This window comes from Phascolarctos cinereus, unplaced genomic scaffold, assembly GCF_003287225.1.
Source record: "Phascolarctos cinereus isolate Bilbo 61053 unplaced genomic scaffold, phaCin_HiC Scaffold_3;HRSCAF=262, whole genome shotgun sequence".
Classification (NCBI taxonomy): Eukaryota; Metazoa; Chordata; class Mammalia; order Diprotodontia; family Phascolarctidae; genus Phascolarctos; species Phascolarctos cinereus.
In genome coordinates, this window is record NW_027555736.1 from 118,043,868 (window position 1) to 118,071,850 (window position 27,983).

General features: G+C 37.7%; 1 protein-coding gene and 1 long non-coding RNA gene across 11 annotated transcripts in view; one reads left to right on the forward strand and one right to left on the reverse strand.

Moving 5' to 3' along the window:
* The window catches only part of RASGRF1 (Ras protein specific guanine nucleotide releasing factor 1), a 206,792-nt gene that overhangs the window by 165,006 nt on the left and 13,803 nt on the right, over positions 1 to 27,983 (forward strand). The window contains exons 16-23 of the mRNA XM_020965608.2: positions 770 to 895; positions 2,730 to 2,900; positions 7,115 to 7,221; positions 7,868 to 7,980; positions 10,977 to 11,037; positions 15,244 to 15,347; positions 18,145 to 18,229; positions 22,639 to 22,836. Coding sequence (XP_020821267.1) covers positions 770 to 895; positions 2,730 to 2,900; positions 7,115 to 7,221; positions 7,868 to 7,980; positions 10,977 to 11,037; positions 15,244 to 15,347; positions 18,145 to 18,229; positions 22,639 to 22,836 — 965 coding nt within the window. The remainder of the gene's footprint in view (positions 1 to 769; positions 896 to 2,729; positions 2,901 to 7,114; positions 7,222 to 7,867; positions 7,981 to 10,976; positions 11,038 to 15,243; positions 15,348 to 18,144; positions 18,230 to 22,638; positions 22,837 to 27,983) is intronic.
* LOC110193675 (uncharacterized) overlaps positions 939 to 27,983 on the reverse strand; it is a 95,408-nt gene continuing 68,363 nt past the window's right edge. For 8 of the 10 annotated variants that reach the window (XR_013485288.1, XR_013485290.1, XR_013485292.1 and 5 more), the window contains 3 exons: positions 24,635 to 25,758; positions 1,959 to 2,202; positions 939 to 1,131 (listed from right to left, as the gene is read on the reverse strand). This is a non-coding gene — a long non-coding RNA (uncharacterized LOC110193675). The remainder of the gene's footprint in view (positions 1,132 to 1,958; positions 2,203 to 24,634; positions 25,759 to 27,983) is intronic. The other 2 variants (XR_002320516.2, XR_002320521.2) reach the window with 2 other exon arrangements.

The window sequence follows — 27,983 nt, forward strand, 5'->3', positions numbered from 1 at the left end:
GGGCCTCTTCTAATACAACTTAATTTACTAGACCAGAGATTCCCAAACTTTCTTGATTCATAAGCACTTTAGATTTGGTAACTTTTTCACTGTGCCCCTAGACCAAATGAAATGCTAAACAGTTCTGTTCATTAAACAGTTAGGTTGAAAATATTAACTAGCCCATAGCACCCCTGCGAGCTCTCTGGGTTGTGAACAGTTTGGGAACCACAGCATTAGACCATTTTTAATTCCTTCTATTTTGAAGTCCCAAATCCTGAGTGGCATCTATGAGCACAAGCTGAAGACCATTGCTTGGGCAGGGAACAGGCAGAGCTGGAGGAAAGCCCACCCCAGCCCACTATATGCCACCCTTCTACTTTATTCTTGGTAACTAGGTGCTAATCACTTTTGTTTCTACACCACCAAGGGACTTCATGTGTTTTCAGTACCCTCTACATTCCACATCCTGGTTCAATTGTGGTTCTGACACCTCCTATGGTGAATGAACCACAAATTTATTAGATGATTTGTGGTGGGTTTTATTAAAAGTCAGTAACCACAGTAACTATCCACAAAATTATGCCTATTAATTGTTCAGATACAATATACAGAATCACTAAAGGGGAGCCCTGAGTTTCATCTGATAGAAAACATGATGATAATTCTCATTGAATGATTATAGATTATAGAAAATTTTAATCATTCAACTTTCCAAGTTACAGGAATGAATTTGCATTTCTGAATGGAATGAAAGAGGAAAATTAAACCATTTCTTGTTTTCTCCTAGGCTCAGAAGTCTCCGTAAGAGAAGAGTCAGATAACGATCAAAACCAAAGTGATGATGCAGACACAGAAACTTCACCAACTAAGTCTCCAACTACTCCAAAATCAATCAAAAGCAAAAATGCTTCAGGTATTATTTATTACAAGTTAAAAACACAAACACATTCAAAATGTTTCAATTAAATTCATGAATGATGAGATTTTATTAGCAATAAAGTTAGAGCTATTTTATTCATTGTTTGTCCGTAAATGAAGGAGTGGAACTGGTTTACTTCTTTCACATGCTTCAGCTCCAAATCTGTAATCCTATGATTGTTGATATCTTAATACTGGATTCATGAAGGCAATTGCCATCCCATGGTGCCACTGTGAAAGACAATATTTGGTCAGCCTGCTGTAATATTTCTTGGATTTTTATATTATAAGTATAAATCATAAATCTAATCCATCCCAGGCAAATAAATAAGTTTGCTCAATGTTAGAGATCACCAATGATATTAACTAGTGTCATAGTCTGAAAAGAACTTTGAGAAGTCCTTTATTCCATTAAAAAAAAATCACAATATTTTGTGGGTCATAAAGATGAGTGCATTGCAACAGACTGGGTTTCTTGATCCCTCAAGCTATGTACCTGTCATATTCCTGGATTCTCACAATCTGGGTACCCAGTTCCTAGTCTGTACCCTAAGGTCAAAGTCATCATACCACATGTACTTTTGAAAAAGTACCAATAAATAGAGTCGTTAAGGTTAGAAGGGACAGGGTAAAAGATAACTAAAAATGGTTTCAAGTTACAATATGAATTGCCAAAATATAAACTCATTCCCAAGAGTAAAACAAAAAGATAGCGCAAAGCAGAACTTCATAAATAAACCATATAAAATTCATGCTGAAGTTGCTGGTGTTTTGGACAGAAAGAGTGAGTTGATTTACAGAGGCTAGAGGTGCTTATTTTCCAAGTGTAACAGTGAAAGGGTTACATTTTTAAATGTGACAGTTACCCTACAGCTTACCAAAGTAAAAGTTCCAGTTTTAGAACTAGAAGGGACCTTGAGAATCTTATCTAGTTTAACTCCTTTGCTTTATACATGAAGAAACTGAGGCCAAGAAACACTATCACTGGAATAAATTCACATAACCTGTAATTGACAGAAATAGGGTTCAAAATCCAGTCTTCTGACTTCAAAACCTACCTTCTTCCTACTACACGATATTGAACAATCATATCCCCATCAAATATTTATGATGAACTGATTCTTCAATAATTCTGGCTGGCTCAGGTCTTTCCACCCACCTGCCTCTACCACTTTTGCACCCGCAGGTACTCCTATACATTTAAAGGTGGACCACTCCACAGAAAATATTGAGAAACAATGTTATATCCTCTTCTGCCTTCAAATAAGGCTCTATCAGCCCCATCCTAGAGACATTTTAAGCCTAAAAGAAAAGAAAGACAAATAAATGATTTAAAAGACATATTCATAAATATCTTTCTATTTCATGAGAATTTCAATCATTTTACATCTCTTCTAATGCAAGAACAAAAGGGAATTAATTTATTTTACTATGGTAGCAACTAAATTTATACCTTAAAAATTCCTAATTAAAGACTGTATTATTCCCTATAAAAACTGTATTAGGAAGATTTAAAATTGCCTTTCCCAATTATAAGTCTATAAGCTTAAGAGAAATACCCAGATAACCAAAATGTCTTAGAAACCATATCATACCAGATTGGCTTTTGAAGCTGTTCCTAGGCCTTAACATAGTTTTCTCAAAGCTGAAGGGGAAGGGGGTTACTTTTGACCCTTTTCAGTGGAATGACTAGATCGTAGAATGTCAAAGCTGTCGGGGACCTTAAAGATCACATAATCCAATCCATTTATTTTACAGATGTGGAAACTAGACCAAAGAACTGAAGGTGAAGTGAACTAATGGTTTGCTTTGTTCTTTCTCACCACCAGAATTTTCACTATTTTCTTATAATAATGGAGTTGTGATGACTTCTTGTCGAGAACTGGACAATAACCGGAGTGCCCTCTCAGCTGCCTCAGCTTTTGCCATAGCAACAGCTGGAGCCAATGAGGGCACACCAAATAAAGAGAAGTACAGAAGGATGTCATTAGCAAGTGCAGGTATGTGGGATAATTTTCAGGGTTCTCTGGGAAATCAATCTCTCCAGGATCAACTGCCCAACAATCCCCAAATCATATGATGATCCTGTGATAAAGGTTTGGTCCCTCTTTAGCACCAAGTCCTACCAAAGGCTGAGAGAGTCTCAAAGGCAAGAGAGTCTCTAAGAAGAGAAGGCGTCATCAAAGGATGGCTGAGGGAGAAGAGTACATTTGGAAGCATTACCTTAAGTGTACTTAACACCCTGAAAGTTTTTTTTTCCCTTCTAAGGCCATTGTCTTAAAAAAAAAATTAGCTGACCAAGAAAGGGTAAGTTCCCTTCCCTTCATTGGCAGGAACAATACTCAGGTCTCTGGACAGTTTGTCCAATGTATAATCCTTAAATTTGGAAGGCCATAGTGTTTTTCTGTCAACTGGGAATTTTCTTTAAAAAAGGTGGGGGTGGAGGAGGGGTGTCAGCTTCTTCATGCCATTGTCATGAATCAGCTCATGAGCCCTAGTACAAAGGTTTGTATGTATAATAGGTGCTTAATAAATGTCAAAACTAGCTTTCTGAAAAGGCCACAATTGTAAGAAGTCTTTCAGCAAAAGGCCCAGCTTAAACCCAAAGCTATTGCAACTCTACCGACAACCCAAGCTACTGTGGGGTGACAGACAAGTCTAAAGGAAGCAGTTTGCACTTCCAAGTTCAAACCACAATGTGACAATCATGGCACAGCTGGGTTAGATTTGAAGGCCATTTCTCTACTACACCAGCACTTATCTCAGTATTGCAAGGAACACTGATTTCATCAGAATAGTCACTGTCTACACTAACATGTATTGTGGATTGCAATTCTTTTATAGCTTAACAAACTGTCTTTGTGAGTTGCTGTGCCTAAAGAAAAAAAAAGATCATCCTATGGTGGTCAACTTTCTTGTAGCGACCCTCTTCAAACTTAGGTCTTGGTACTCTGATGACAGGTGTCACAGGTCTGAACTCAAAGCTTCGATAGCTAGCAAGGATCTGTCAGAGTATGTTCTCCACCGGCCTTGGAGAACCTGAGGACACCTCTAGAACTGAATGGATATGAATATCCACAGTCTGGTGAGGCATCAGATTAGTATTTTAGTGGGAAGTGACACAGAAACAACTAATTAAAATTTTATTAAAAACATGTTAATCAATTTTCTTAATTTTATTGTTTAGTTGTTTTCAGTCATGTCTGACTCTTCATGACCCCATTTGGGGTTTTCTTGGAAAAGACACTGGAGTGGTTTGCCATTTCCTTCTCTGGCTCATTTTATAGATGAGGAAACAGAGACAAACAGGGTTAAGTGACTTGCCCAGTCTGAGGCTGGATTTGAACTCAGGTCTTCCTTACTCTATCCGCTATGCCATCTAGCTGCCACCATGCCAAATAAACTATCTGAATGATCAATGAACTGACCAAGTGTTAGTTTGAAGAAACTGGCTAGTGTTAGAGGTTTGGGGCAAGGGGAGTAGCAAGAGGAAAGTTGACATTGTGAAGAAAGGCCAAGTGGTTTCCATGGGGAAAATCTTCACACTATCTTTAAGCATGGAGAAGGTAGAAGAAAAGAGAACTCAAGAAGAAAAATGTATCCAGAAAGAAAAAGTGAAAGCACTACGTTTCGCAGAGTGGACTTGCTTTTCTACTGTCTCCATGCCTCAACTGTTTCTCTCTCCAGGCCATTTGTTTTCTTCCTTCTGCCTCAGCTGCATAATAGGAAGTAAAACCCTGAAGTGCAGGTAGTGGCCAATATGAATTGAACTAGGGGAAAAGGGAAGAATTCGTGATTTATGGTCCAGGAGGTGGTTGGTCTGTAGCAAGAACAAGGGATGACAAAAGATGAAAACTTGGGCAAATTTTGCACTTATGTCTACAAATTATTAAAAGACCCAAGCAAAGGACTATGGAATAGAGTTATCTCTGTTGCTATCAAAGAATCTTGTGTGATCTTAATGAGAGACACCTTGTTGGAGAAAAGTCACTACGACTGCATTTTGTTTTACAAATGGTGCTTTGTTTTTGTTTTCTTTTTGTCATCAAAAAAATAATAAACAGCAGCATTTTTTATTCTCCACACCTCTCAATAAATTGTGTGACTGTAAAGAGAAACTGTGCTATCATCTAGGAAATCATCTAGGAAAGTCTACCCATTCCTTTCTCATATTTTCATCAAGGGAACCTTTGATATGTGCATAAACCATTCTTACAAATAGATTACAGAGATGAGGAAGTAGATAAATGACTCAACAGTTCCACCATCCTTTATATATTGTAGATGCCTGATCACTATTTGTTGAATTGTGAATTTTGCAATATCTCTTTTAGATATCTTGAAAATTGATCCATGAGAATCACCTTCAGATTGTGCTTCACTTTTATATATATTTAATGGGCTAATCCACTTTTCCCCACCTCATTTTCTTGATTTCTATTTCTGCTTCATGGTATAACATAGCAGGTACAATGGCGGTAAGAGTCCAAATCTGGCCATTCCATTCTCATTGATAAGAGTAGATTACCATAGCAATCCTGGCATACTTCCTTCATTTCACCTCTACTTGTTGTATTTCCAATTTTATCTATAATTGCTCTTGGGGATGACCTAGTTTAGTTTTCCGTTAGCTAAACTCTAAGAAATGGTGATTATCACAGAAAATTCTTTACTTTTATTCATTTCCTATTTTTCCAAAGTTAGCCACTCATTTAAATAAGTCAAGTTGAACTTGTTATATTTGAATGCAATATTGTCACATCTCTAGCATTTTTCCTACTTTTATATTAATTTTTGCATTTATTTTGACAAACTGATGATTTCATTACAAAGTCAGCTAATTCTGAAGTGCTCCCAAGTCAGCCATCTGCCATTATTGACTATTAAGATATAATTAATGTTATTTTCTTCTATGATTTTTTTCAGCGATCACTATGTCCAGTACCTTCTAACTCTCTTCCCAAAGAGAGTATTATGACATATAGTCATGCAGACTCTGAATAATGTATCATCTTTTGGCCTCCTTCATATCTTAATACTGAGCCATATTTTCCAATGTATTTTTTGTCATCCTCCCCTGTGCCTGCCTTCTCACTAAAGTCATCAAGTACCTAGATATATGTTGACCTGATTTGGAGGATTTTTATCAAGTTCTTCTCTTTTCTTCATTCTCTGTGACAGCTGCTGGCACATAAATTACAATTATTTTCATAGGTCCCCTTGCCTTCATGAATGCAAGGTGAAAGGAACAGATGCTTCATGAAATAATGTTTCTTATTATCCTTGAACGCACAAAATGAAACCAATTCTAGCAACTTTTTTGTTCCTCTCTCCAAGAAGAAACTGTGAGCTATCCTTCCATTTAAAGGCAATTTCTTTATGACCTCTGGTTGCATTTATAAGAAAAATGTAGTTTAGTACATTTAGGGATACATCATCTCAGTGGTCATTGGACAAGGTTCTCACAAAATTCTAACACTTTTTTGGTGTTAGAATACCATCCAACAGTTACATAAATGTTTGTAAGTAATCTAAAAACTGTGATTTCTTTGCACTTTCTGCTTGGTTTTCTACATAAGTAAGAGAGCTCTACAAAGCATTAAGAACTATTTTATATTTTTATGTTTTATGTTATCATGGCTGGACAATTTATTTTTTGCCAACCTATAGGTGATGAACTCTCTGATACTTAACTACAGATGGTCCACTGGGAACAGACATAGTCTGTTATCGAGCCTGTTATGCTCAAGGCTTTTCTAGCTTTATAGGACCTGCCAAAGCTTGCATTCCACTGGCACATATTTTTAGAGCATAGGACCATTTGAATACTATAATGAGATACTGGAATAGTACCTTGCTGAAGGACAATTACAAACCTAAGGAAAATTCTTTTACTCTAACACAAGAACCTGAGTGTATGAAGTGGTAGTTTAGTGGACACACTAGAGTATATTGACTACTCTAACTGCTCAGAGCTCTCAAAATGCCTATTTGGTGCAAAAATCACATGACAGAATTAGAAAGCCAGCAGAGGTGGTAGAAGCAAATTGAAAGCATGATTTAAATCTAAGCACCAGGAATATGATGTTAGATTCAAGATGTGGGCTGAGTTGTTTTTCTAGACTACATTGTTGCTGCCTCTATCCCCCAACCTTGTCCACCACAAATCTCCTAAAACAATTTTTCTCCACTTTATTGGTCACCAACATTTTAGGTTTCCCCCCTGACCAAAGGAATGGAGATAAAGAATTTGTGATAAGGAGAGCTGCAACCAACCGAGTATTGAATGTCCTTCGACACTGGGTCTCAAAGCATTCTCAGGTAAGATTTTTTTCTTCCATGAAGACAAAATGCTTGATAATATTTTGAGGCCAGATTACAGCTGGGAAGAATTAAGAATCATCCTCAAGTAATCAGACATTACCTGAAATATTTGTCAACAGATCTATCTCAAACAATCTACTACCATCAATATGAAAGAAAGAAGATGAGAATTTGATCCTTTTATTTTTATTTATGAAAAAGGAGTATAATTTTTTTAAAAATAAGCAATTGCAATTATAGAAAATAACAAGGCAAAGCTATGTCTCTACTACCCACACACCTGTAGCAGCGGTAAAGTTTTCTCCTTGTCAGAACCCTAACGGGTAGAGCTAAAAGGCAAATGTTGTAAAAAGCAATACTTATTTGCTATTTCTGGAACATCTTTCACCCAAATATCCCTAAGTAATTAATAATTCATTTGTACTGTGCACCTCTTACATGGAATAGAAGATGTTATATATGTGTTATTCACTATTAATCCACTGGCATCAGTGATGAATCTACAAAGAGAGGCCAGGAGTCTTCCTTTCCTGCTCTGTGCCATAGATAACATTCCTATCTTTGCTTCATATTATAATTTTATGCCAATTAAGGCCATTTTTAAAAATAATTTTAAAATTTTCACTCTAAATATGCTTGGCAGGATTTTGAAACCAATGATGAACTAAAATTTAAGGTTATTAGTTTTCTGGAAGAAGTCATTCATGACCCCGAACTTTTGACCCAAGAAAGAAAAGCAGCTGCCAATATTATAAGGTAAGATTTTATGAACCCACTTTAGCTGGTCCAAAAGCACTTTTGCGTTCAAGATTCTGGACTCTTATTTTGGGTGAAACAGGTGAAGGGCCCTTTTCTGGAACTGGTAAAATGTTTTTGTGGTTGTTACATCTGTTACTATTAGGCTGGAAATGGATTGAAATTGGATTGAAAGTGAAATTGGACTGCAGTTGGTGGGAAGGGGACATTTGGGGATCTGAGTTCCACTTGGATGAATAGCCATCCATTAGAAGACACTCTGTGCTCCTGTCCTGAAAGGGTTACCATGCCCCTTCTTTATTCCTTTACATTTATCAGTTCTCTCCCATAATCACAGAATCTCAAAGTTGGAAAGGACTTCAGAGGCTATCTAGTGCAACCCACATCTGGACAAGAATCTTTCTATAAAGTTCCCAACAAGCAGATATCAATCCTTTGCCTTCAGACCTCTAGTGAACCTCCCAAGGCAGTCTATTCTACTCTTGGACAACTCCAATTGTTCCTTTCAATGGAGGGAGATTTTCTCTAGAAAGAAATATTTGTTTAAATGTAGTAATTTAAGCCACTATCTGGGTGACTTACTAGGCAATATCAGTCTAATTTCATCATTGGCCAGGTGTCTCTATAATTATAATTAAAGGTAATACAAAGGATTACTTAAATTGTCACAAGTACCAAGTGTCAAAATTGCAATGAAAGAAAATCAGTTACAGAAAGACCTTTCTGAAACCCACTGGTCAGAGCAGACCTTTAAGAAGTAAAAGTAAAGCCATAATTAAATATGCTGATGGAGTGCCCATTTTCTCTTCCTAAAGTTGGAATAGAAACATTAACCTTTCCTTTCTCCCATATTCAACCTTAAATCAGTTCCATGTAGTAACAGTTCATGGGGCCCTTCGCACCTGTACAATTCCCATCCACATCATTCCAATTCATAATTCTTAACCTGCCAAAGAAACCACTGTGGCTCAAACTGCAAACAGGATACTAAAGAAATAGTTCCATTTCCTCAGTATTCATTAGATTAAAAGGCATAAATGTTGAGAGAGAGAGAGAGAGAGAGAGAGAGAGAGAGAAGGATGGAAGGAAGGAAGGAAGGAAGGAAGGAAGGAAGGAAGGAAGGAAGGAAGGAAGGAAGGAAGGAAGGAAGGAAGGAAGGAAAGGGGAAGGAAGAAGAGGAGAGAAAGAAAAGAGGATGCGAGGACTCCTCAACTACTATCACTTCCTTTCACTTCTACTTTTCTTAAACAACTGGTGTCTTAGCAACAGGTTTCATTTTCTTACCACTCATTCTCATCTGGCATCTGCCTCCAACACTCTACTGAAACTACTCTTTCCATAGTCCCTAACAGTTTTCTAATGTCCAACTCCAATAGTCATTTTCTGTCCTCATTCTCCAGGACCTCTTCACAGCATTTTATATTAAATGCCTCTTTCTTAAACCTTTAAACTCCCTCGGCTTCCATTACACCGAAATATTCTTGTTCTCTTCCTACCTCTCTGACCCAGTTTGTGTCTCCGGTTCATTTTCCTCTTCTTTATCCCTAACTATTAGTTTAACCATAAGATTAATCTTTAGCTCTCTGTTCTTATCTACCTACCTCACAATAAGTACTTCAACAACTAAGACACTATACAAATATGAGCTACTATTATTATTAGCATACTTGCTTCTTTCATGGTTTCAACTACCTCCTCTATGCTGATAATTCCTAAACCTTTATCTCCAATAGTAAATATTCACCTGATATGTTCTCAGCTGTTTATAGCATTTTTCTACATGTTCAATCATCTCAAATTTAATGTGCTTGAAACCTAATTCATTACTATCCTTCCCCCTCTAATTCCATTCCCAAGTTCTCCATTTCTATTAATAGCCACATGATTCTTCAAAGCTAGAAACCTTCATAACCCCAGTCAATCACTTACCACTCTACTAAGTGGCACAGTGGATAAAGTGCTGGGCCTGAAGATAGGAAGCCCCAAGATAAAAGCCAGTTACAGATAACTACTAGCCATGTGGCCCTGGGCAAGTCATTTAACCTTTCTGTACCTCAGTTTCCTCATTTTACAAATGAGAATAATAATAGCACCTACTTCCCAGGGTTGTTTTGAAGATCAAATAAAATAATATTTGTAAAGTGCTTAGAACAGTACCTGGCACATAGCAGGCACTTAAATATTTGTCCCTTCCCCCCTTCTCTTTCATTTCTCTATTCTATTATTTTTTTTTCATTGTCTTTTAGATGCTTTTCTGCCTCTTCATTTCCACTGTCACCATCCTAGTCCAAACTTTCATCATCTTATACCTGAATTACTGTGCCTATCTCCTAGCCATTTTTCTTACACTCCAGTCTCCCTCCCCTCCTCCTCCAAGACATGTATATTGTACACTGTTACCTGGTTAACTTTCTAAAACACCATTTTAATCAAGTTACTACTGTGCTCAAAGCACACACTCCATTTTGCCTGCTGTATGAAGCTCCAAGTCTTCTACCTAACTTTCAATCTCTCCTTAATCTGATGTGATCATTGTCTGTCCAACCTTATCCACCTTTTCCACACACACAATCTAGTCCCATATTTGCCTTTAATAGTGTTTTTTTCTCTATCTGATTCTCCCAATTCTTCTCTGCCTATCCCAAACCTAACTATCCTTCAAAACCCACTTCTTCCATGAAAATTCCAGGAAACACAGACATTTCCTTTCTCTAATTCACTTGTGCCACCTTTATATCACAATTTAGTGCTTTGTTGAAGACTATATTACTTCACCAATTGTTTTACATATGTTTGTTTATTCTGTTTATGTAGATTATAAACTCCATGGACAGAAGCCACATTTTAGATTTCTTTTGTGCTTTGTGCAATGCTAAGCCCACCCTTAGGTGCTTAATAAACATTTGTGGTTGGTTTGAGTGATTGAATAGAAGCAGATATCTTTTCTAACAGTACCTCACAATCATCTGGTTTAATTTTACCTTTTCATACCCTAGGACTTTGACACAGGAAGACCCAGGAGACAACCAGATCACACTGGAGGAGATCGTACAGATGGTAAATCCTGTTTTCATAATAAATTAATAATACTCAGAAGTTTCTCTTCACTTTCATCTATTTCTTCATTTGCCCACCCCAAGCTCCCCAAAATAATTTTGGAGTTGGACCTCAGCATTAGCAGGCAGACCCAAACTTAGGCAGGATTACAAAAAGGGAAATTTATCTTCAACAAACCTACCATCACTACCTCCCTGTTCTCCTTCCCTATCTCCCCTTTCAGCAACTCTTTCGTACTGAGAAGACCAGTACTCTCATGTTGTTCCAATCTAGCCTGTTAGGAAGAAAGGAAATCTGATAAATCCTGTAATTATTCCTGAGAACTAGAATAGGGAGGGGATAATGCTTAATACAAAGGAATGTATTATTAATGGTAGGATTTTAGGTCTCAGTAGGAGAGATTATTTTGAGAAAAGTCTTTAACTGTTTTATGCCTATAGTCTATGATCTGCTTCTGTTTCAGATTATATCATTAGGCAACCATCTAGCCTAGTTCAGTCATGTCCAACTCTTCATGTCCCCATTTGCGATTTTCTTGGCAAAGATACTGGAGTGGTTTGCCATTTCCTTCTCCAGTTCATTTTATAGTTGAGGAAACTGAGGCAAACAGGGTTAAGTGACTTTCCCAGGGTCATATAGTTAGTAAGTATCTAATGCCAGATTTGAACTCAGGAAGATGAGTCTTTTGGACTCTAAGACCAGTGTTCTATCCACTGCACCACCTGGCTTTCCTTTCCCTAGAAATAGAACTCATCAATGGGACACATAAATAAATCAGTAGGGGGCATGAAGAGGTGGGCCCAATTGAACTCCATTTTCCAAGATGGCAAAATTATCTCTAATCTGTTAAAGCTAGTTACCATAAAGATATGTAATTTGTCATGCTGGACCTGGATCTAGCCCACTCCATCTTTCCTCTCCTCATCTCTGTTTTGCCAAAAGTGAACAATATCAGTGATACATGTTTCAGGGTGTTGTGCTAAACAGTTTCCCTGAGATGCTAAACCATATTGGGTTATACTAGCTGGGCTATTTTAACACAAACCAGACACATGAACCATATTGCACTAATTCATCCCTTCACTAGCCAAGGTTTTAATTTTTAGGTTCCCAATCTATTTTGCCTAATTCCTTTTTTTCTCTTTTTCATTTTTTTTTTCTTTTTTTGAGGTTGGGACTTTCTACCTCACCCAAAGCAGAAGTATAGCAATCACTCATGACTAGATCCCAATGCTGAATGGTAAAAATACCTTTACCCAGCTCTGTTTTCCCTACTTTAGTCTGATTTTTCCCCTCCTTAGGCAACCTAGTGACCCTCCTACTCTCCAGGACTTGCCATGCCCAATAATTCTTCTTACCAGAGCAAGGAAACTTCTATATATCCAGGGTCAGGGCTGAGAAAATCAAAACATTCTGTTCTGTGTGGGTTTAGAAAGAGGTGCAAATTTCCCCCCTCCCATAGCCAAAAGGCTAATTTTTAGGACATTCCTATATGAGAATTCAATCTGAGACTCTGCTTTACGTTATCCTATTCAACTTTAAGATGAAATCACCATTGATTTTGCAGCCAAGCCCTCTTACGCTTATAGCAGATGACTTATCTTGAATGTTGCCCCCTTAAGTTTTAAAAAGCCTCATTCTTGTTGATCTTCTAGAACAGAATGTTTGCCAGAGGTTATGCTTCCTCCTCCTAGATGCTTCAATTGTCATTAAAGTACGGTTCACTCAAGAAAGTAACATAAAGTGTCCCATAATTTTAGTCCCTGTTCACTCAGGAAAATAACATAAAATATTCCATAATTTTAAACCATGTTCACTCAAGAAAGTAACATAAAATGTTCCATAATTTTAGTCCATAAACAATCTGCTTGGATGGGATCTAATTTTGAGATCACCTCTTAAATTCTGTTTTTCCTCACCAGTTTGCAGAAATTAACTCTCACTTTGATTTAAAAATCATCTTTCTTTATAACTAACATAAATGCATTGGAAATTATCATTGTAATGCAATGGAATTACTCAAAGGTAGCATAAATTCTTCCTAATTAAGGAAGAGAAGGTTCTTGCCTCTTTTTAAAGATCACCACCTTCCATCAGAACACCCACAAATAAGGTTTCCTTTATACTACTCTTGTTCCCATATCAGTGCCCTACAGGCAGAGCACAAGAGTCAATGTTCAGCACAATCTTTATGACTAAACAGAGCATTTGCTTTGCATCTTGGTTTCCCCTCCTCCCTTCTTCCCCACCTGGTGACCTGCTCCAAATGACTTACAACAGAGGACCCTGTGAATCCTAGGGGCCACTTGTAACTCTCTCCTATTATATGGCTTCTTCTGCCTCAATCTTAAATATTCTTTTGTTTTGCATAAGGTCATTACTTCTTCAATTCTGTCTTTTGATAGTTTCCCAGGCCACCTGTCCAAGGAGTTGGGTTTTAGTAATGTAGTATGTGAGTGATACAATAAGCTGTTCTTATTGAGTAGCTCTGAGGTTGAGCCAGAGATACAAATTGAGTAATGGCAAAAGAGGCTTCCAATAATCTAGACTTGACATTTGAATTGTTACTCCCTCCCAACACTCAGTCACGAGTGATCACATTATTAACTCATTTCAGGGCATTTTACACGACCTATAGAAAAGTTGGACAGAACCAAACAATAATCATGGTCAACAGCATTCATCCTCGCAACTGCTCTATATGTGCATTTGGGGCATTCAAGGATTGTTAAGTACAAGAAATGAAGTCTAACTCCAACACTATTATCAATTGGCTTTTCAGAAAATGGTACCATATGTCCTGGACACAGCACCTTTGCATAACCAGTAATCCCATGTTAAGCAACACTCGCTGTCCATTTGTGTGTGTTATTGTCTATGCAATAAATATGAAAGGCAGTGTCTGTAGTAAGTGGATAAAGAACTGATCTTACAGTCAAACTTCAGTTCAAGTCCCCCTCTCTGAAAACCACAAGTCTGGGGTGGGGACAGAGGGAATGCTTTTTTATACTTGTGTCAATTGTGATGAGTGCAAAACCCAAGAGACAGAATTTCTGGGTAATCAATAATCAATTTATTAATTAAACTAGCTAATAATAAATTGATTGTCAGTGGTTTCTCTCAGCAACCAAAGATACCTAATGGAGACACTGAATGCCTTAAATATTTTTTGAAAGGGAATGCCCTTGACAGGAGAAATCAACCCTGATTAGTGGACATTTAAATGAGACAGTGGGCTAAAAGTCTTCTGCTCCTCCTGCTGAGAATGTGGCTTCATCATGAGACTCAGCCACCTCTAGCAGTCTGGACTGGGAATCCATCCACCCAGACCACTCTGGTTGGTTTTCTCCTTTGTGAACTGGGTCACCCTAAACTCCAATGGAGGGGCGCAATGACATGGGCTTATTTTCTAAGGGAAATTCACCTAGATTAGATTCTGTTTACACTCTAAACAGAAGTAAGGTCTCCTAGTTGGGTGGGGTCCTATCCAAGATCCAGAAGCATGTACCCCAAGGATTAAGGCAATCTCCTCTATCACAGCTAGTAAGTGTCTGATGCTAGATTTGAACCAAGGTCAGCCTGACTCCAGGTCCAGCACTGTTTGCAACATTCATCCCTTGCTGCCTTAACTATAGTATTCATAGATTTTCAGAATTGGAAGGGTTCTCAAAGTCCATCTAGTCCAGCCAGAACCAGAATAAGCATCCCTTCTAAAACATACCCTTCAAGTAGCCAGCCAGATTCTGCCAGATTCTAGTATAACTGCCTATGGAGGGGAACTCACTGCCTCCAGAGGCAGCCTCTTCTGCTTTTGAGCAACTCTAATTGTTAGGAAGCTTTTCCTGATTCAAAGTCTAAATTTGCCCTTTTTGCTACTTGCACTCATTGCCCTTAGTTCTGTCCTCTGGAGACCAGCAGAACAAATGAAAACCCCCTTCTCTGTGTGAGTCCTTCTGATACTTAAGGACAGCTATCATTTTTCCCTTAAGTCTTCTCTTCTTCAGGCCTCGGTTCCTTCAGCTAAATATTCATGTTGCATGAATTTAAGGTCCTTAACCATCCGGATGACCTCCCTCAAGATGCTCACCAGCTATCAATGGATGGTTTTTGTAAAAAGTGACATCCAAAACAGAACACAAGATGCCCTCTATGTCAAAATGCCTTATATGTCATTGCATTAAACCAACTGTTGACCCTTTCATTTAGGCTGAAGGAGTGAAAGCAGAACCCTTTGAAAACCACTCTGCTTTGGAAATAGCTGAACAGCTGACTTTACTGGACCACCTGGTCTTTAAGAAGATTCCATATGAGTGAGTAACTATAATTTTCCTGTGGGGATACTTTTATTCCCCTTTCATATGCTGGTTTTGGAAGTTTGCCAGTGAATATGAAGAAATACAAGATAAATTTTCTAAAGCAGTACAAAGACATTCCATTGTGATCATAATTGTACATGCTGTAACTTAAAATAGAAATATTGGGGGGGGGGCTTTGACTTTTCTACCAAACTTACCTAAAGTTCATATACACAGACACAGACACATAGATGTACACACAACACACACACACACACACACACACACACACACACACACACAATTTATTGCCTGTCTCCTTTCCCAAAATGATCATTCCCCTTCTCACATTTACACTTTTTTTTCTAGACCCCTGGACTCTAGGTGTTGAGTGATGGGTGAGACAATTTGAGGGTATTCCCATCCCCACAATTTGAGGTGGTTTTCCACTAGCAGAAAATGGAAGTTAATAACTAGTGGCCAGCCCAGAAAAAGTCCAAAGCCATCCTCCATGATCCAAGCATTTGCTCAACACCTCCACTTTTCAGCAGTTCCCACAGGGGCTAAGGCTCTAAATCTCTGAGCCTGGCTCCAGTGTTAGAACAATTGTTACACTCAGAGAAGTAGAGCAAGGCTTGGCTGTCATCAGGCACAGTCCTCACATCTCATAGTTGACAGCATAAACATCATATTCCAATCCCAGAGTCACAGAAAATCTCCAGGTTGGCCTTACTACACTCAACCCAGTGATGGCAACTCAGATGGAAATAGGGGCCACTAAACTATACATAAAAATCCCTGTGAACTGCATATTTGCTAAGCATTAAAATATAATATTATCTATGTTTTATTGAATTTTTATTTATTTTGTTAATATTTCCCAATTATGTTTAGGCAGCCCTCTGGGCCACAAGCAGCCTGTAAGTCATGTGTATTTGACAACTCTGCTCTACACCATCCATTCACCGTCTTCCCAACAAATGAGTGGCCTGTAACTCTTTTGACACAATGTGTCTACACTCTGGAGATTTCACAGAAATAAAGAAACAGAAAGAAAAACACAGGCTTTCTTAGCTATTTCCTATCTAGTTTCAAAGCTTCCGGATTTTGAAAATTATTACATATCTTAGACATATTATGTGGTAATTTCTACCAACTTGTCAGCTTTACAAAGAGAAAACATTTTTCATCCAACTCTCATTTATGATGGTCTTTCCTGTCCATAGCAAATTATCCTGTTCATTGCAATGACTGATATAAAACCACTAACTCTCATAACCAACAGTTATGCCTGAAGAAAGGGGGAAAGCACAAAATATGTGTGTGGATCAAACTGAAGTAAATCTAACAGAAATAGTGGGAACCCCAAAAAATATTTCTAACCTTAAACTATGAGATGTATAATTTTCATCAAAAAACATGTCCTTCTCTTCATCTTACCACTGGAATGCCTGTTATTGAATTTCTTGAAAAGTAAACATTAATATTGCTTAAGGAAGGCACTACACTTTCTAACTTTAATTATAATGTATTTTAAGGCATCAAAAAGGTAAGTTCCTTGATACTAGGGTCAAATATTAGATTACTTATCTTGTTATTAGCATAAAGTTAAGGTTTGGGAATTTAGTTGGTTTTTTTCTGGTTTGGGGTATTTTAGTTTCAGTTAAAGTTTTGTGATTTTTTTTTAATATGGTTCAGGATTCTTTGATCTTTTCTATAACGTATCAATTTTTTTTGCAGTCCAGACCTATGATTTCATTGGTGAAATCCACCAATGCATGTCAGTTGCCTGGTGCCCAGAGAAGCTTAGTAGCGTATTGCCAATGGTACACAATCATTGTGTTTCAGACGGACTTAAAGGAGGTCCTCTTGACTCAAAGGCTCACTCTTTCTACTAGCAGCACTGCCTCTCACATATGACTTTTTTAAGTAGAGTTTTATCTTCTTTCCTCACTCAGAAAGGTCTTTTAAGAACCAGTAATTTGATTCCACTGAGATTTTAGTATGAAGTGGATTCAAATGAGATATTGTATTTAAAAAGCACTTTGCAAACCTTAAAATACTGTATTGTTCAGAATGAAGAGCCTCTTAAAAGAGATAGGTACGTTGCAGAAGTTAAAGATTATATAGTTAAGGCATATGAAAAAATTGTTTGCACTTTCAAATCTCACAATGAAGACGAATCAGGTTTCTTAACCCATCATACAAGACTTGAGACTCATCCAGTTCTAAAGCAGTAGTAGGGAGAGGTGTACTGGTCTGGAAATCAGAAGACATAGATGGCATTTCTGGCTCTACATTTCCTGTTTGAAAACATAGTCAAATCAGTTTACCTCTCTGAACCTCAGTTTCCCCATCCGTACAATGACTGCCACTAAGGCACCTCCAACTTTAATATTCTAGGCCTTTCTGTGAAATTTATTTTACTCCCACTTTTCCACTTTTGATTTGACAGACGATAACAGTACTCTGTGCCCCAGGCTCCCAACTGGACAAATACCTATTTTGCTAGGCTGATGTCAAATGTAAACTCTATCTACAAGAAAACACCAAATCTGGGGTTTGAAATAGCGTCAGATATTTCTGCATAGTAAAACAAGGATTTCAAGGAAATCCCAAGGAGTCATGTTTAATTATAAGCAGTTTTATTATAAGTAATATATAAGTAATTATAAGCAGTTTCATTATAAGCAATACTGTACTTTCCCTCTACTCTGTGTATACATGTGTCTAGGTTGGCTCTGTATGCAGTCAACAAATTCAGCTATGAACAAATGTCACTTATCCTTACCTTTATCTTTGTCACTCTCAGAGAGTTTTTTGGACAAGGCTGGATGAAGGTTGAAAAGAATGAAAGGACTCCTTACATCATGAAAACTACCAAGCATTTTAATGATGTAAGTATAGGATTGGTAGCAACTTTCTACTCTACGTTTCCCTTTGTTATAAACCTCTTTTTGTTAGAAATTTGATTGGGAATTTCCTTTGGAGTTCCCTCCCAGGTCCTTACAAGCTTTTTAAGAGAAGCAAAGATTATGCCTCCTTTGCCCATCTACGTTGGCTGCAGAGAGTATGGCCCTATTTATTGGCTTGATTACATAATTTAAAATGGTTGACTGAGGGTAAAGCAATGGAAGTCTCAAAATCTATTGGCCTATTATATCATTAGAAAGGTTCCACTTCAGAAAATGTCAGATTCTTTTTCTTCCTAAATACACATTTCCAAGAAGTCTTGGCCTCCTAGAATTTATATTACAAAAGTCAGATCTCTAGGCAAACATTTTAAGATATCAAAAATGTCTTTATCAATTTGGAAGGAAGAAAACAAGTATTTATTAAGCATCTGCTATGTGCCAGACACTGTACTAAACACTTTAAAAATATCTCATTTAACCCTCACAACAATCCTGGGAGGTAGGTGCTATTAATATCTCCATTTTAGAGTTAAGGAAACTGAGGAAGACAGAGGTTAAATGATTTTCCCAGGGTCACACAACTAGTAAGTGTCTGGAGCCAGATTGGAATTCAGATCTTCCTGATTCTAGGCCTAGTGGTAGACCTCAGCCTACCTACCACTGAGCCTCCTAGTTGCCTAGGTGAAGTCATTTCATTGGATAACATCAGGAAAGCCTAGGTTCAATTCCTTGACAGCTAGGTGGTACGATGGATAGAAAAACAAGTTGCTATGTCTAATACTTCTTTGACATGACAAAGAGTTAAAATTTTTAATTCTATGTAAAGGTATTCAGGTATTCTCCATTTTTTCCAGTCTGCTTGCTTGACACTGCTGAATGAATAAATGAATGAATGAATGAAGTATTTATTAAGTGATTGTTACGTGCAAAGCACTGTGCTAAGAGCTGGAGGTACAAACCGAAAAGTAACACAGCCTTTACTCTCAAAGAGGTCACATTCTAAATCATGGAGACAACACATTTGGAAGACTTTGGCACAGGTCACATGGGAAAGTCTTATGGTCCTTATGGTGCAGTGGCAAAGCAGACATTAGTGCCTCATCTCTAACATCATTATTTAATATCAGTAATCCCTGGGTTCTTGGGCTCAGCATCCAGAGTCTGAGGGCAAATGGCAATTGAGGATGTGGTAGCAGTTTGACTTGCATAGCACATCCTGCCTCCTCTCTATCCCTCAGGGATAGATACCTAAGTATAAGTTGCTACTTCAACTAAGCTGACTTGCCTGTCCTGTGTATGGCACTTGGTTGCCATTTGGTAGGGATGGGTGGTCCTTTCTCCACCAGAGTTGCTTTCCTGGATCATGGCTATGAAGACCAGTTAGCCTGGAAGCATGAGTATTGGTCTAAGGGTACTGCTACCCCAGGACTCCTGTGTCTTTCTATCTGCCTATTGGTAGCAGTTGCTCAGCAATTGTTACTGGTGGTGATAAGAAAGGTGGGCCCCCGCTCTACAAGGATTTCTCTCCTCTGTGATGGCTATGGGGGCTGGGCTAGATCACCAGCACATCTGGTGGTTTAAGGGGCACTACTATTTCCAAGGCTCTTGGGCTGAACCAATCAGGGTTTGAAGGAAAATGGTTGTCAAGGTGGTGATGGTAGTTTTGACTTCCCTGGCATAAGCTGCCTCCTGATTCTCCCCCTGGGTTCCTTGCTGCTGTCCATCAAGCAAACAAGGACCTATTACAGAGACTTTTCACCCTTTCATACCTGCCCATACTTCAATTTCCACTAATGTCTATGAAACTGAAAGGACATGTATAGGCGTTATTTTACTTGATGGCAATGCACGTAAGATTCATTCTCCAGAAACACAAAACATGCAAAAACTAGGACTGCCTAAATCCAGAGGTGCCAGATGTCAGAGTTCACAGTAACTCTATTCTATTGTGTCTTTATTTTACTGAAAAGAAATGCCTCCAAAAAGAAGTTTCAGGATAAATAAATCAGTGATAACGAGAACCAGGAGCTAATATCAACACTACTCTTGTTATATAAGTATATAAATACCAGTAATAGAAATACACTGGTTATTGAAGTGACCATTCCTCAATCTCTGAGAAAAAGATTTTTTTTTCTTTACCCTCTCCCCAAGGAACCATGTTGCATTATAACCAGTGTTGAACTTTCCCTTTACTTTGTGTATGCATATGTTGTTGGGCTATCTATGTATGCAGCCCCCAAATTCAACTAGCACCCAGGATTGACACCATCCACAACACAGAATCTCACATTTGGAAGAGGCCAACTCATATCTGAAAACGAATCCCTTCTATAGAAAATCTGATCATTGCTCATCCACTCTCTTTTTGAAGATCTCTAGTGCGTGGAGGTCTCTGATTCTTAAGGCAGTCCATTTCACTTTGGGACAGTTATAATTGTTTGGAATTTTTTCTTTTTTTTTGTTACTATTTCTTTATTAATTTATCTTAAACAAATACACAGTAAAAAAAGAAAAAGAAATATTATAAACTTAAATATTAAAACTTAAATACAAAATAAGAAAAAAAGCATTGCCACGTGCACAGCAGAATGTGAGAGGCTTAATAAATTTCTATTTCAAGAAAGCCTACATAATAAATACTACACACTGTAGTCAGAGCTATCCATCTTTTCTTTGCTTCCTTGTAAGTATTCCATACTATAATTGTTTGTCCTGTTTCTCTGAGGGTGGATAAACATCTTCCTTCGTAAGTCCAAGTCTTTCCATATTTTTCTAAGTCTACCAACTCATCATTTCCTACACCACAGTAATATTCCAACCTTATATTGTCTGGTTATTTTAAATAATTTAAAACAACATTAATTAATATGGCTGACATATAATGTAGTTTCCCTATTTTCCTCTTTTGATTAAATATTTTAGCTTTCACTTTGTCTGAGATCATGATTACTACCCTTGCTTTTCTTTTCTAATAAATTCTATTCCTGATCTTTATTTTACATGTGTGTGCATCCTTTTTTCCTATCCCTCCTGACTTCTCTACTTTACTTCTACCTGCTACCTTGTCCTCCTATTAATTAACCTATCCCCCCTCCAAAGATCCCTCCCCTATCCTCCTATTCCCATTAATCTAAACACATTTCTATACTCCCCCTTATCCTATTCCCTCACCCTCTTATTTCTTTATAAATTTAGAAGAGTTTTAGTCCCTTCTAAATGTATATGTTGTTCTCTCTTTAACCCAGATCTGATGAGTGCCCTCAAAAAATCCCTCCCTTATCCTCTCCCCCCTCCCTATACCCTTAGCCTTTTATTTCTTTCTGAATTTAAAAAACTTTTTAAAAACCCTTCTAGATATATATGTATTGTTCCCTCTTTAACCCATTCCCAGTGAGAGTAGGGTTCCAGAACTACCAGCCCTCCTCCCTCATATAATTCCTTTGTGTCAGTTCTTCTTCTCACACCACATTTGTATAAGATACTTACTCTTTTTACCTTTCCTAGATGGTTACTTTTTGGAATTTTTTCCTTATCATATCTAATCTGCCTCTCTGCAACTTCTATCTAGTATTTCATTCCTGGGGCCAAGCAGAAAATTCTAATCCCTATTCTATAAATCTGCCTTTCAGATGCTTAAAGATAGCCATCACATCCCCACATTTTGCCATGTGTAAAAAAAAAAAAAAGATAAATTGGGGAAATTATCCACATCCCAAAACAATTCCTCCTTTTCTCAAATTTTCTTTTTAGAAATTACCCCAGTATTTTTGTATTTTTGTTTTTTACTTTCTAGGCATTTGGGGTTAAGTGACGTGCCCAGGGTCACACAGCTACTAAGTGTCAAGTGTGTGGTCTGAGGCCGGATTTGAACTCAGGTCCTCCTGACTTCAGGGCCAGTGCTCTATCCACTGCACCATCTAGCTGCCCCATTCCCCCAGTATTTTTAAGCACTTGTTTACAGACCAACTAATTGATAAGTATGAAAGCAGGGAAATTTAAAGCAAATTGTTGAAAGTTAATTTAAAACACTGGAGAAGCAGTTTTGACATATCAATGGGAAAATCCAATTTAATTTTAAAAAATTAAAATTACACACAACTGGTATAGTGGAAAGAATACTGGGCTGAGTAAGAGTCAAAAAACTTGGGATCCAATCTCAGGTCTGCCACTAGGCAGGGCAACTTGAGGAAGTCACTTAAACTTTCTAAGCCACAAGTTTTCTCAACTGTCAAGTAAAAGAGATGGACTAGACGATTTTTAAAGGTCCCTTCCAGCTCCAAAATCTTACAGTAATAAGAAATTTCTGCTTATTAAAACAAGTTTCCAATCTCTTTTACTTTATTGAAAATGATGCTTCTGGGTATTGTTTTGTTTTGTTTTTCCCAAAGATCAGTAACCTGATAGCTTCAGAAATCCTCCGAAGTGAGGATGTCAATGCCCGAGTTAGCGCCATTGAAAAGTGGGTGGCTGTGGCTGACATCTGCCGATGCTTACACAATTATAATGCTGTGTTAGAAATCACCTCCTCCATGAACCGGAGTGCAATCTTCAGACTGAAGAAAACATGGCTGAAAGTCTCCAAACAGGTATGATCAGGTTGTTCCATTATCTTTACAGAGTTGGATTTAGTAATGACAGAAGTCTGAAGCTCTGTACATTATTTACGGTGTAATTTTGATTATAGAACTACCCTAAATATAAACTATAGCCTAAAAATGACATCTATGTTAAAGGAAAAATATATCATACAAGTTGAAAAATATCATAGACCATCATAGACTATCCTCAGATCAGATTTGGACAATATTGGAAGACAAATGATAGCTATGGAATAGGAATAGCATTATCTCTGTGTAAACCAAGATGAAAGAGGCAATTTTGTAGGAGAAAACAATTCATTCATGTGAAATGAAATATCTTTTCCCAGACATCAAGTGACAACTCCCTGGAGTGAGTACCTGAGACAGGTGCCACCTGGGATAAGTAATACAGCTCATACAAATGAGCACTTGCCTTCTCCTAATATTGTATTTCCCTCTGATTGATCATAGGTCTGCCCATTCTGCTAATTAAGACTACAGTATTTATATAGTGCCACTAAATAAATTCTTTTTCCCAACATGCCTCCAAAGTAAGATGATAGTATGACAATTTTATGCTACATAAGACAATGCATTGAGAATGGAATGGATTTCCGGAAGGTAACACAACAAATAAGCAAAAGCTGATGCTAGATTTTTGATAGCACCTGTTCTAGATTTTTAGCTTCCCCTACTAAGTCATCCTTGCAACAAAGGACGTGGCCCTGGACCTGGAGTGAATATTTCTGGGAATTAGAAAGGAGTCAAATTCCAGTGATCCTTTCAGATCCCAAACTTTATTAATAAAACATTAATGAGGTGCCATCAATGGTAATATTTCTTTGACAGCCACTTGGTAAGGGACTGAAATTCAGGGAAGATTTTTATTGATTCAGGACATAGATATTAAATCTACCTTTGATGTAAAGAACTTGAACCAGAATTTCCTATGAAAAAAGAAACTAAAAGAGGACTGTCCTTAGAGTCTGAAAGACTGTACTCCTGCCACACTTGGGTTATAGAACCTTGGATAAGTCACTTAACCTTTTAGTGCTCCCAGGCAGCTTCCTAAAAGCATAAGTTGCCCGTCTGTATCAGTAGAGGAAGTTCCTTACTGAGATCTCCTTTGAAACACCAATGAAATCACAAGTCTGCTTTCTTAAAAATGCATGTGTCTGTACATATGTATTACATAGATCAAATATAGAACTATAGACACACACATATGTGTATATGTAGTCTATGTGCATATCTGCAGGTATATATAAGGAAGTGGGATGCGGGACCTTACTAGGGTAGAAAACTGCCCAACTTATGAAGGTGTTACGTTGGGTCTTTCAGCTCACTCGCATGCCTTTAATAAATGATTACTTGCAGCACATGGAAGTGACTTGTACGACCGAACGTAGGTTTCCAAAATGAGCAGTTTAACACCGTCCACGTGGGAAGATCAGTCCCATTAACAACTACAAATCTATCATCTATTTGTCTGTATTGCTTCTTTGGTCAGAGGGAAGGAGGAGCAAGGCCTTTTCCCTGCAGGATGCTTTATTGAGGTCATTTGATAAAAATCTATATCATTTCTAAGACCTTTTCTTCATATCCACCAGGTGTGAAAGGTTGGTAGTGTTCCTCACCACTGTACAGGTAAAGACGCTGAGAGACATAAAGCAAGCTACAGTCTATAAGTGGCAAAGCTTAAGGTAGAACTCATAGCCCCTTAGTTTCTGACATATTGTTCCCTTTTCACAATATGCACTGTGCCACACCATACTAAAAGATTACAGTAGTCGTAATCACTCACCTTCACAAAGCATTTTAATGTTGGCAAAAATGCTTTCTTCATAGCAATGAGTTAGGTAGTACACATATCACTACCCCCATTTTGTAGATGAGGAAACTGAGTTTCTTACAGATTAAGTGACTTGCCCATGATCACACAGCCAGTAAGTGTCTAAGGTGGGATTTGAACCCGGGTCTCCTAATTCCAGATTAGGCCAGCATACCGTCCATTATGTTACATTGTCTTCTTAAACGCATGGTATTACAATTCCACTACATACCATTTATTAACAATTCACTTTGTATCACAGTAACGCAAGGTTATTGAAAAAGTGGCAAGTCATGGTACAGAACTATTAAAGCTGAAGATGTTGGTTTGGTGCCTTTGGAGGAATATGACTAGATCAAGTATTATAAAGCCTGAAATTTCTTCTGTATCTAGCTCCCAGAAAAAGTTGTAATTCCTTTCAACGAATGACAAAATGTGCTATCTGTGGGACCTGTCACTGTTCTCAGCTTGACTCTTACCCATGTAATCAGAATGTTATTTTTAAAATTAGCCACCCTGACTCAGGTGACTGTACTGCAAGTTGGCCAAATGATGTAACTTTCAGCATTGTTTGAAGCAGAACTTCAAGGACCTTTCAAGGCATTTCTTTAAACTTGTTACAAAGAATTAAAAACCTCATCGGCTCAGCATTTTCTTTATCTTGATGTCTTCCATTCTCCTTGAATATTGTAATTCTATGGAAATTAAACAAATTTCAGTGACAATAGCTACTACATTTATGGATGAAATCCATTCTGGTGACTCATTACTAAAAACTTATCCTGGCCTTCTGTAGTTAGAGTCTGAAGTTGAAAATTACTCCCATGTTGCAACCCAGTCCATTACTTTAAGGTAGAATGGATCAGTTTACAAGTTTGCAGTGCTTTAGTTTGACCTGGAACTGGTGCCTCCAGAACATCAGATGTCAGTATATCTCCATGCTGGGTCTCTAGATATGGCAGCCATGTTGCCCAAGTAGCAGAATGGCATGCTATCTCATCAATAAGGTTGCCAAAGACTTTTGCTTGTGTATAGGGTCTTTCCTCTTTCTAGCTGTCTTCTTCAAAGTCAACACAGTCTGCAGCAATCTGCCAACACTGAAAAAAAAATCATGTTATTGGCCTCATGTCTTTTGGGGGATCCTCTATCAAAGCTGAACCAATCATATATAATATTTCTAAATTGTTCTCTCTAGGATTTGAGAGGGGTAGGTTTGAAAGCAACCTATCAAAGTAGGTAAATTTCCTGAAGGATCAGAAAAAATTGATATTAATAATAGCATATATAGTCTTCATTTCATCCTTTAGCACATAAGTGCATAAAAGAAATAAAGTCTGGATCTGTACTAGGCTAGGTCCTAGACAAAATTGTGAGTAAGCCAAATTTATCTTAGAAAAAATAGCTTCCTTTTCTTTCCCCTTTATCTCCTTTTTCCTCCCCCAAATCCACCTTGTCTCTCGTGGTCTAGATCCCCTTCCTCCCATTAAAACCTGATTTAAGGAAGGCTCTATAAGCTTATTAATACTGAGGAACAATTGACTGATAAGGTTAAATATCTTATGTGTCCTCGAAGGGGAAGGAAGAACAATATCCCTTCTAATAGTGGATAAATCTAACAAACCAAATGAAAAAATTCTAATTGTGGATAAGTAGGGTGGTGGAAGAGGAGAAAATATTGAGAAAGACTGAGTCTCTTATTCCCTGAAATCATGCCATGAAGGTGATTGGTTCCGTCTTATTTACTCCTGATTCCCCACATACCCTGAATCTCTTTACCTATAATACTCTGATGCCTACAAGCTAGCATGATGAGCAAGATGACTAGTGGACAAAACTCTTTTGAAGACTGGGGCATCTCTGCCACGTGTCTTCAACTCCAGGTTACCTTGATTGCTAAGAGCAATCAATAGCCTTCATTTACAAAAATGGATCCATTTGTGTGCATGAACTGTTAGGTCAAAAATTTGTGGCTCATTTGCAGAGATGTATTACATAGACATGCCCTATGTCTAACTGGAACAATTATGGATTAATAATAATGACAATAACAACAATGATAGCATAGCTATCATTTACATAGCTCTTACCACGTGCCAGACACTGTGCTAAGCACTTTTTTTAAACAAATATTTTCTCATTTGATACTAAAAAAACAATCGTTGGAGATAGGTGCTATTATTATCCCCATTGACATTTGAAGAAATTGAAGCAGAGGGTAAATCCAAGATCACACTGCTATTAAGTGTCTGAGACCATATTAGAACTTAAATTTTCCTGATTCCAGGACCAGCACTCTATCCATTAACCCACATAGCTGCCTGCTGATTAGAATTACTCTGCCTGGCTGGAAGAAATGAAGAAAGCAAAATGCTGCCAGTACTAATATAACTAACTGCTCTGGTTTTCAATAATAATAATAATAACAACAACAACAACAACTAGCATTTATATAACACTTAAAAGTTTGCAAAACACTTTACAATTATTGTCTCATTTTATCCTCTCAACCGCCTTACAAGATAGATGCTATCATTATCCTTTTTACAGGTGAGAAAATTGAGGCAAACAGAGGTTAAGTAACTTGCCCAGTGTCACATAGTAAATATCTGAGGCTGTGTTTGAACTCAAGTCTTCCTGGCTCTCCCTATCACACCACCTAGCTCTGGGCAGCAGGGCATATGAAATTATTGTGAATCCAGAGATTACTGCTCACATCCCCCCAAAATGCAAGTTGGTAATAATGATGTTGTTCCTACAGATTTCTTGTACTTGTCACATTCAAACCAGGTCATCTGTGGGTGGTCCTACAATTCTGGGATTGTTCACATATCAATAAAGATTTTACAAATAAGAAATCAAATTGAGTCTAAGGGAAGGCAAATCCTTATCTAGATGCCAACACAGTCCATGCGAACAACTGAATTTATATCCTACCCAGATCAAAGAAGACAATACTAGGCAGAGAGTAGGCATTCAGAAAAAAAAACTTTTTGGTTAATTCATTGACCACTTTTCCTGGATGGAACTAGAATGCTGATTTTATTAAAAAAATGAATTGACATCCACATCAGAAGCCTTCCTCCAAAATACAAAAATACTAAGAACAATGGTACAGCTAGAAATCAAAAATGTAGATTAAGTATTCACAGCCCCCTTTTCCTCATCCCTTTTAATACAAAGTAAGAAAAAGGACAGCAACTGGCAGAAAGCATCTTCACTGTCCTGATTTCAGCTTGTTTTCCATTGCTTTCTTCACTTTCTCTGTGCAGGTCAGAACCATAGGAATAATACTATTTTCTCAGAAAGACACATAATGGATCCT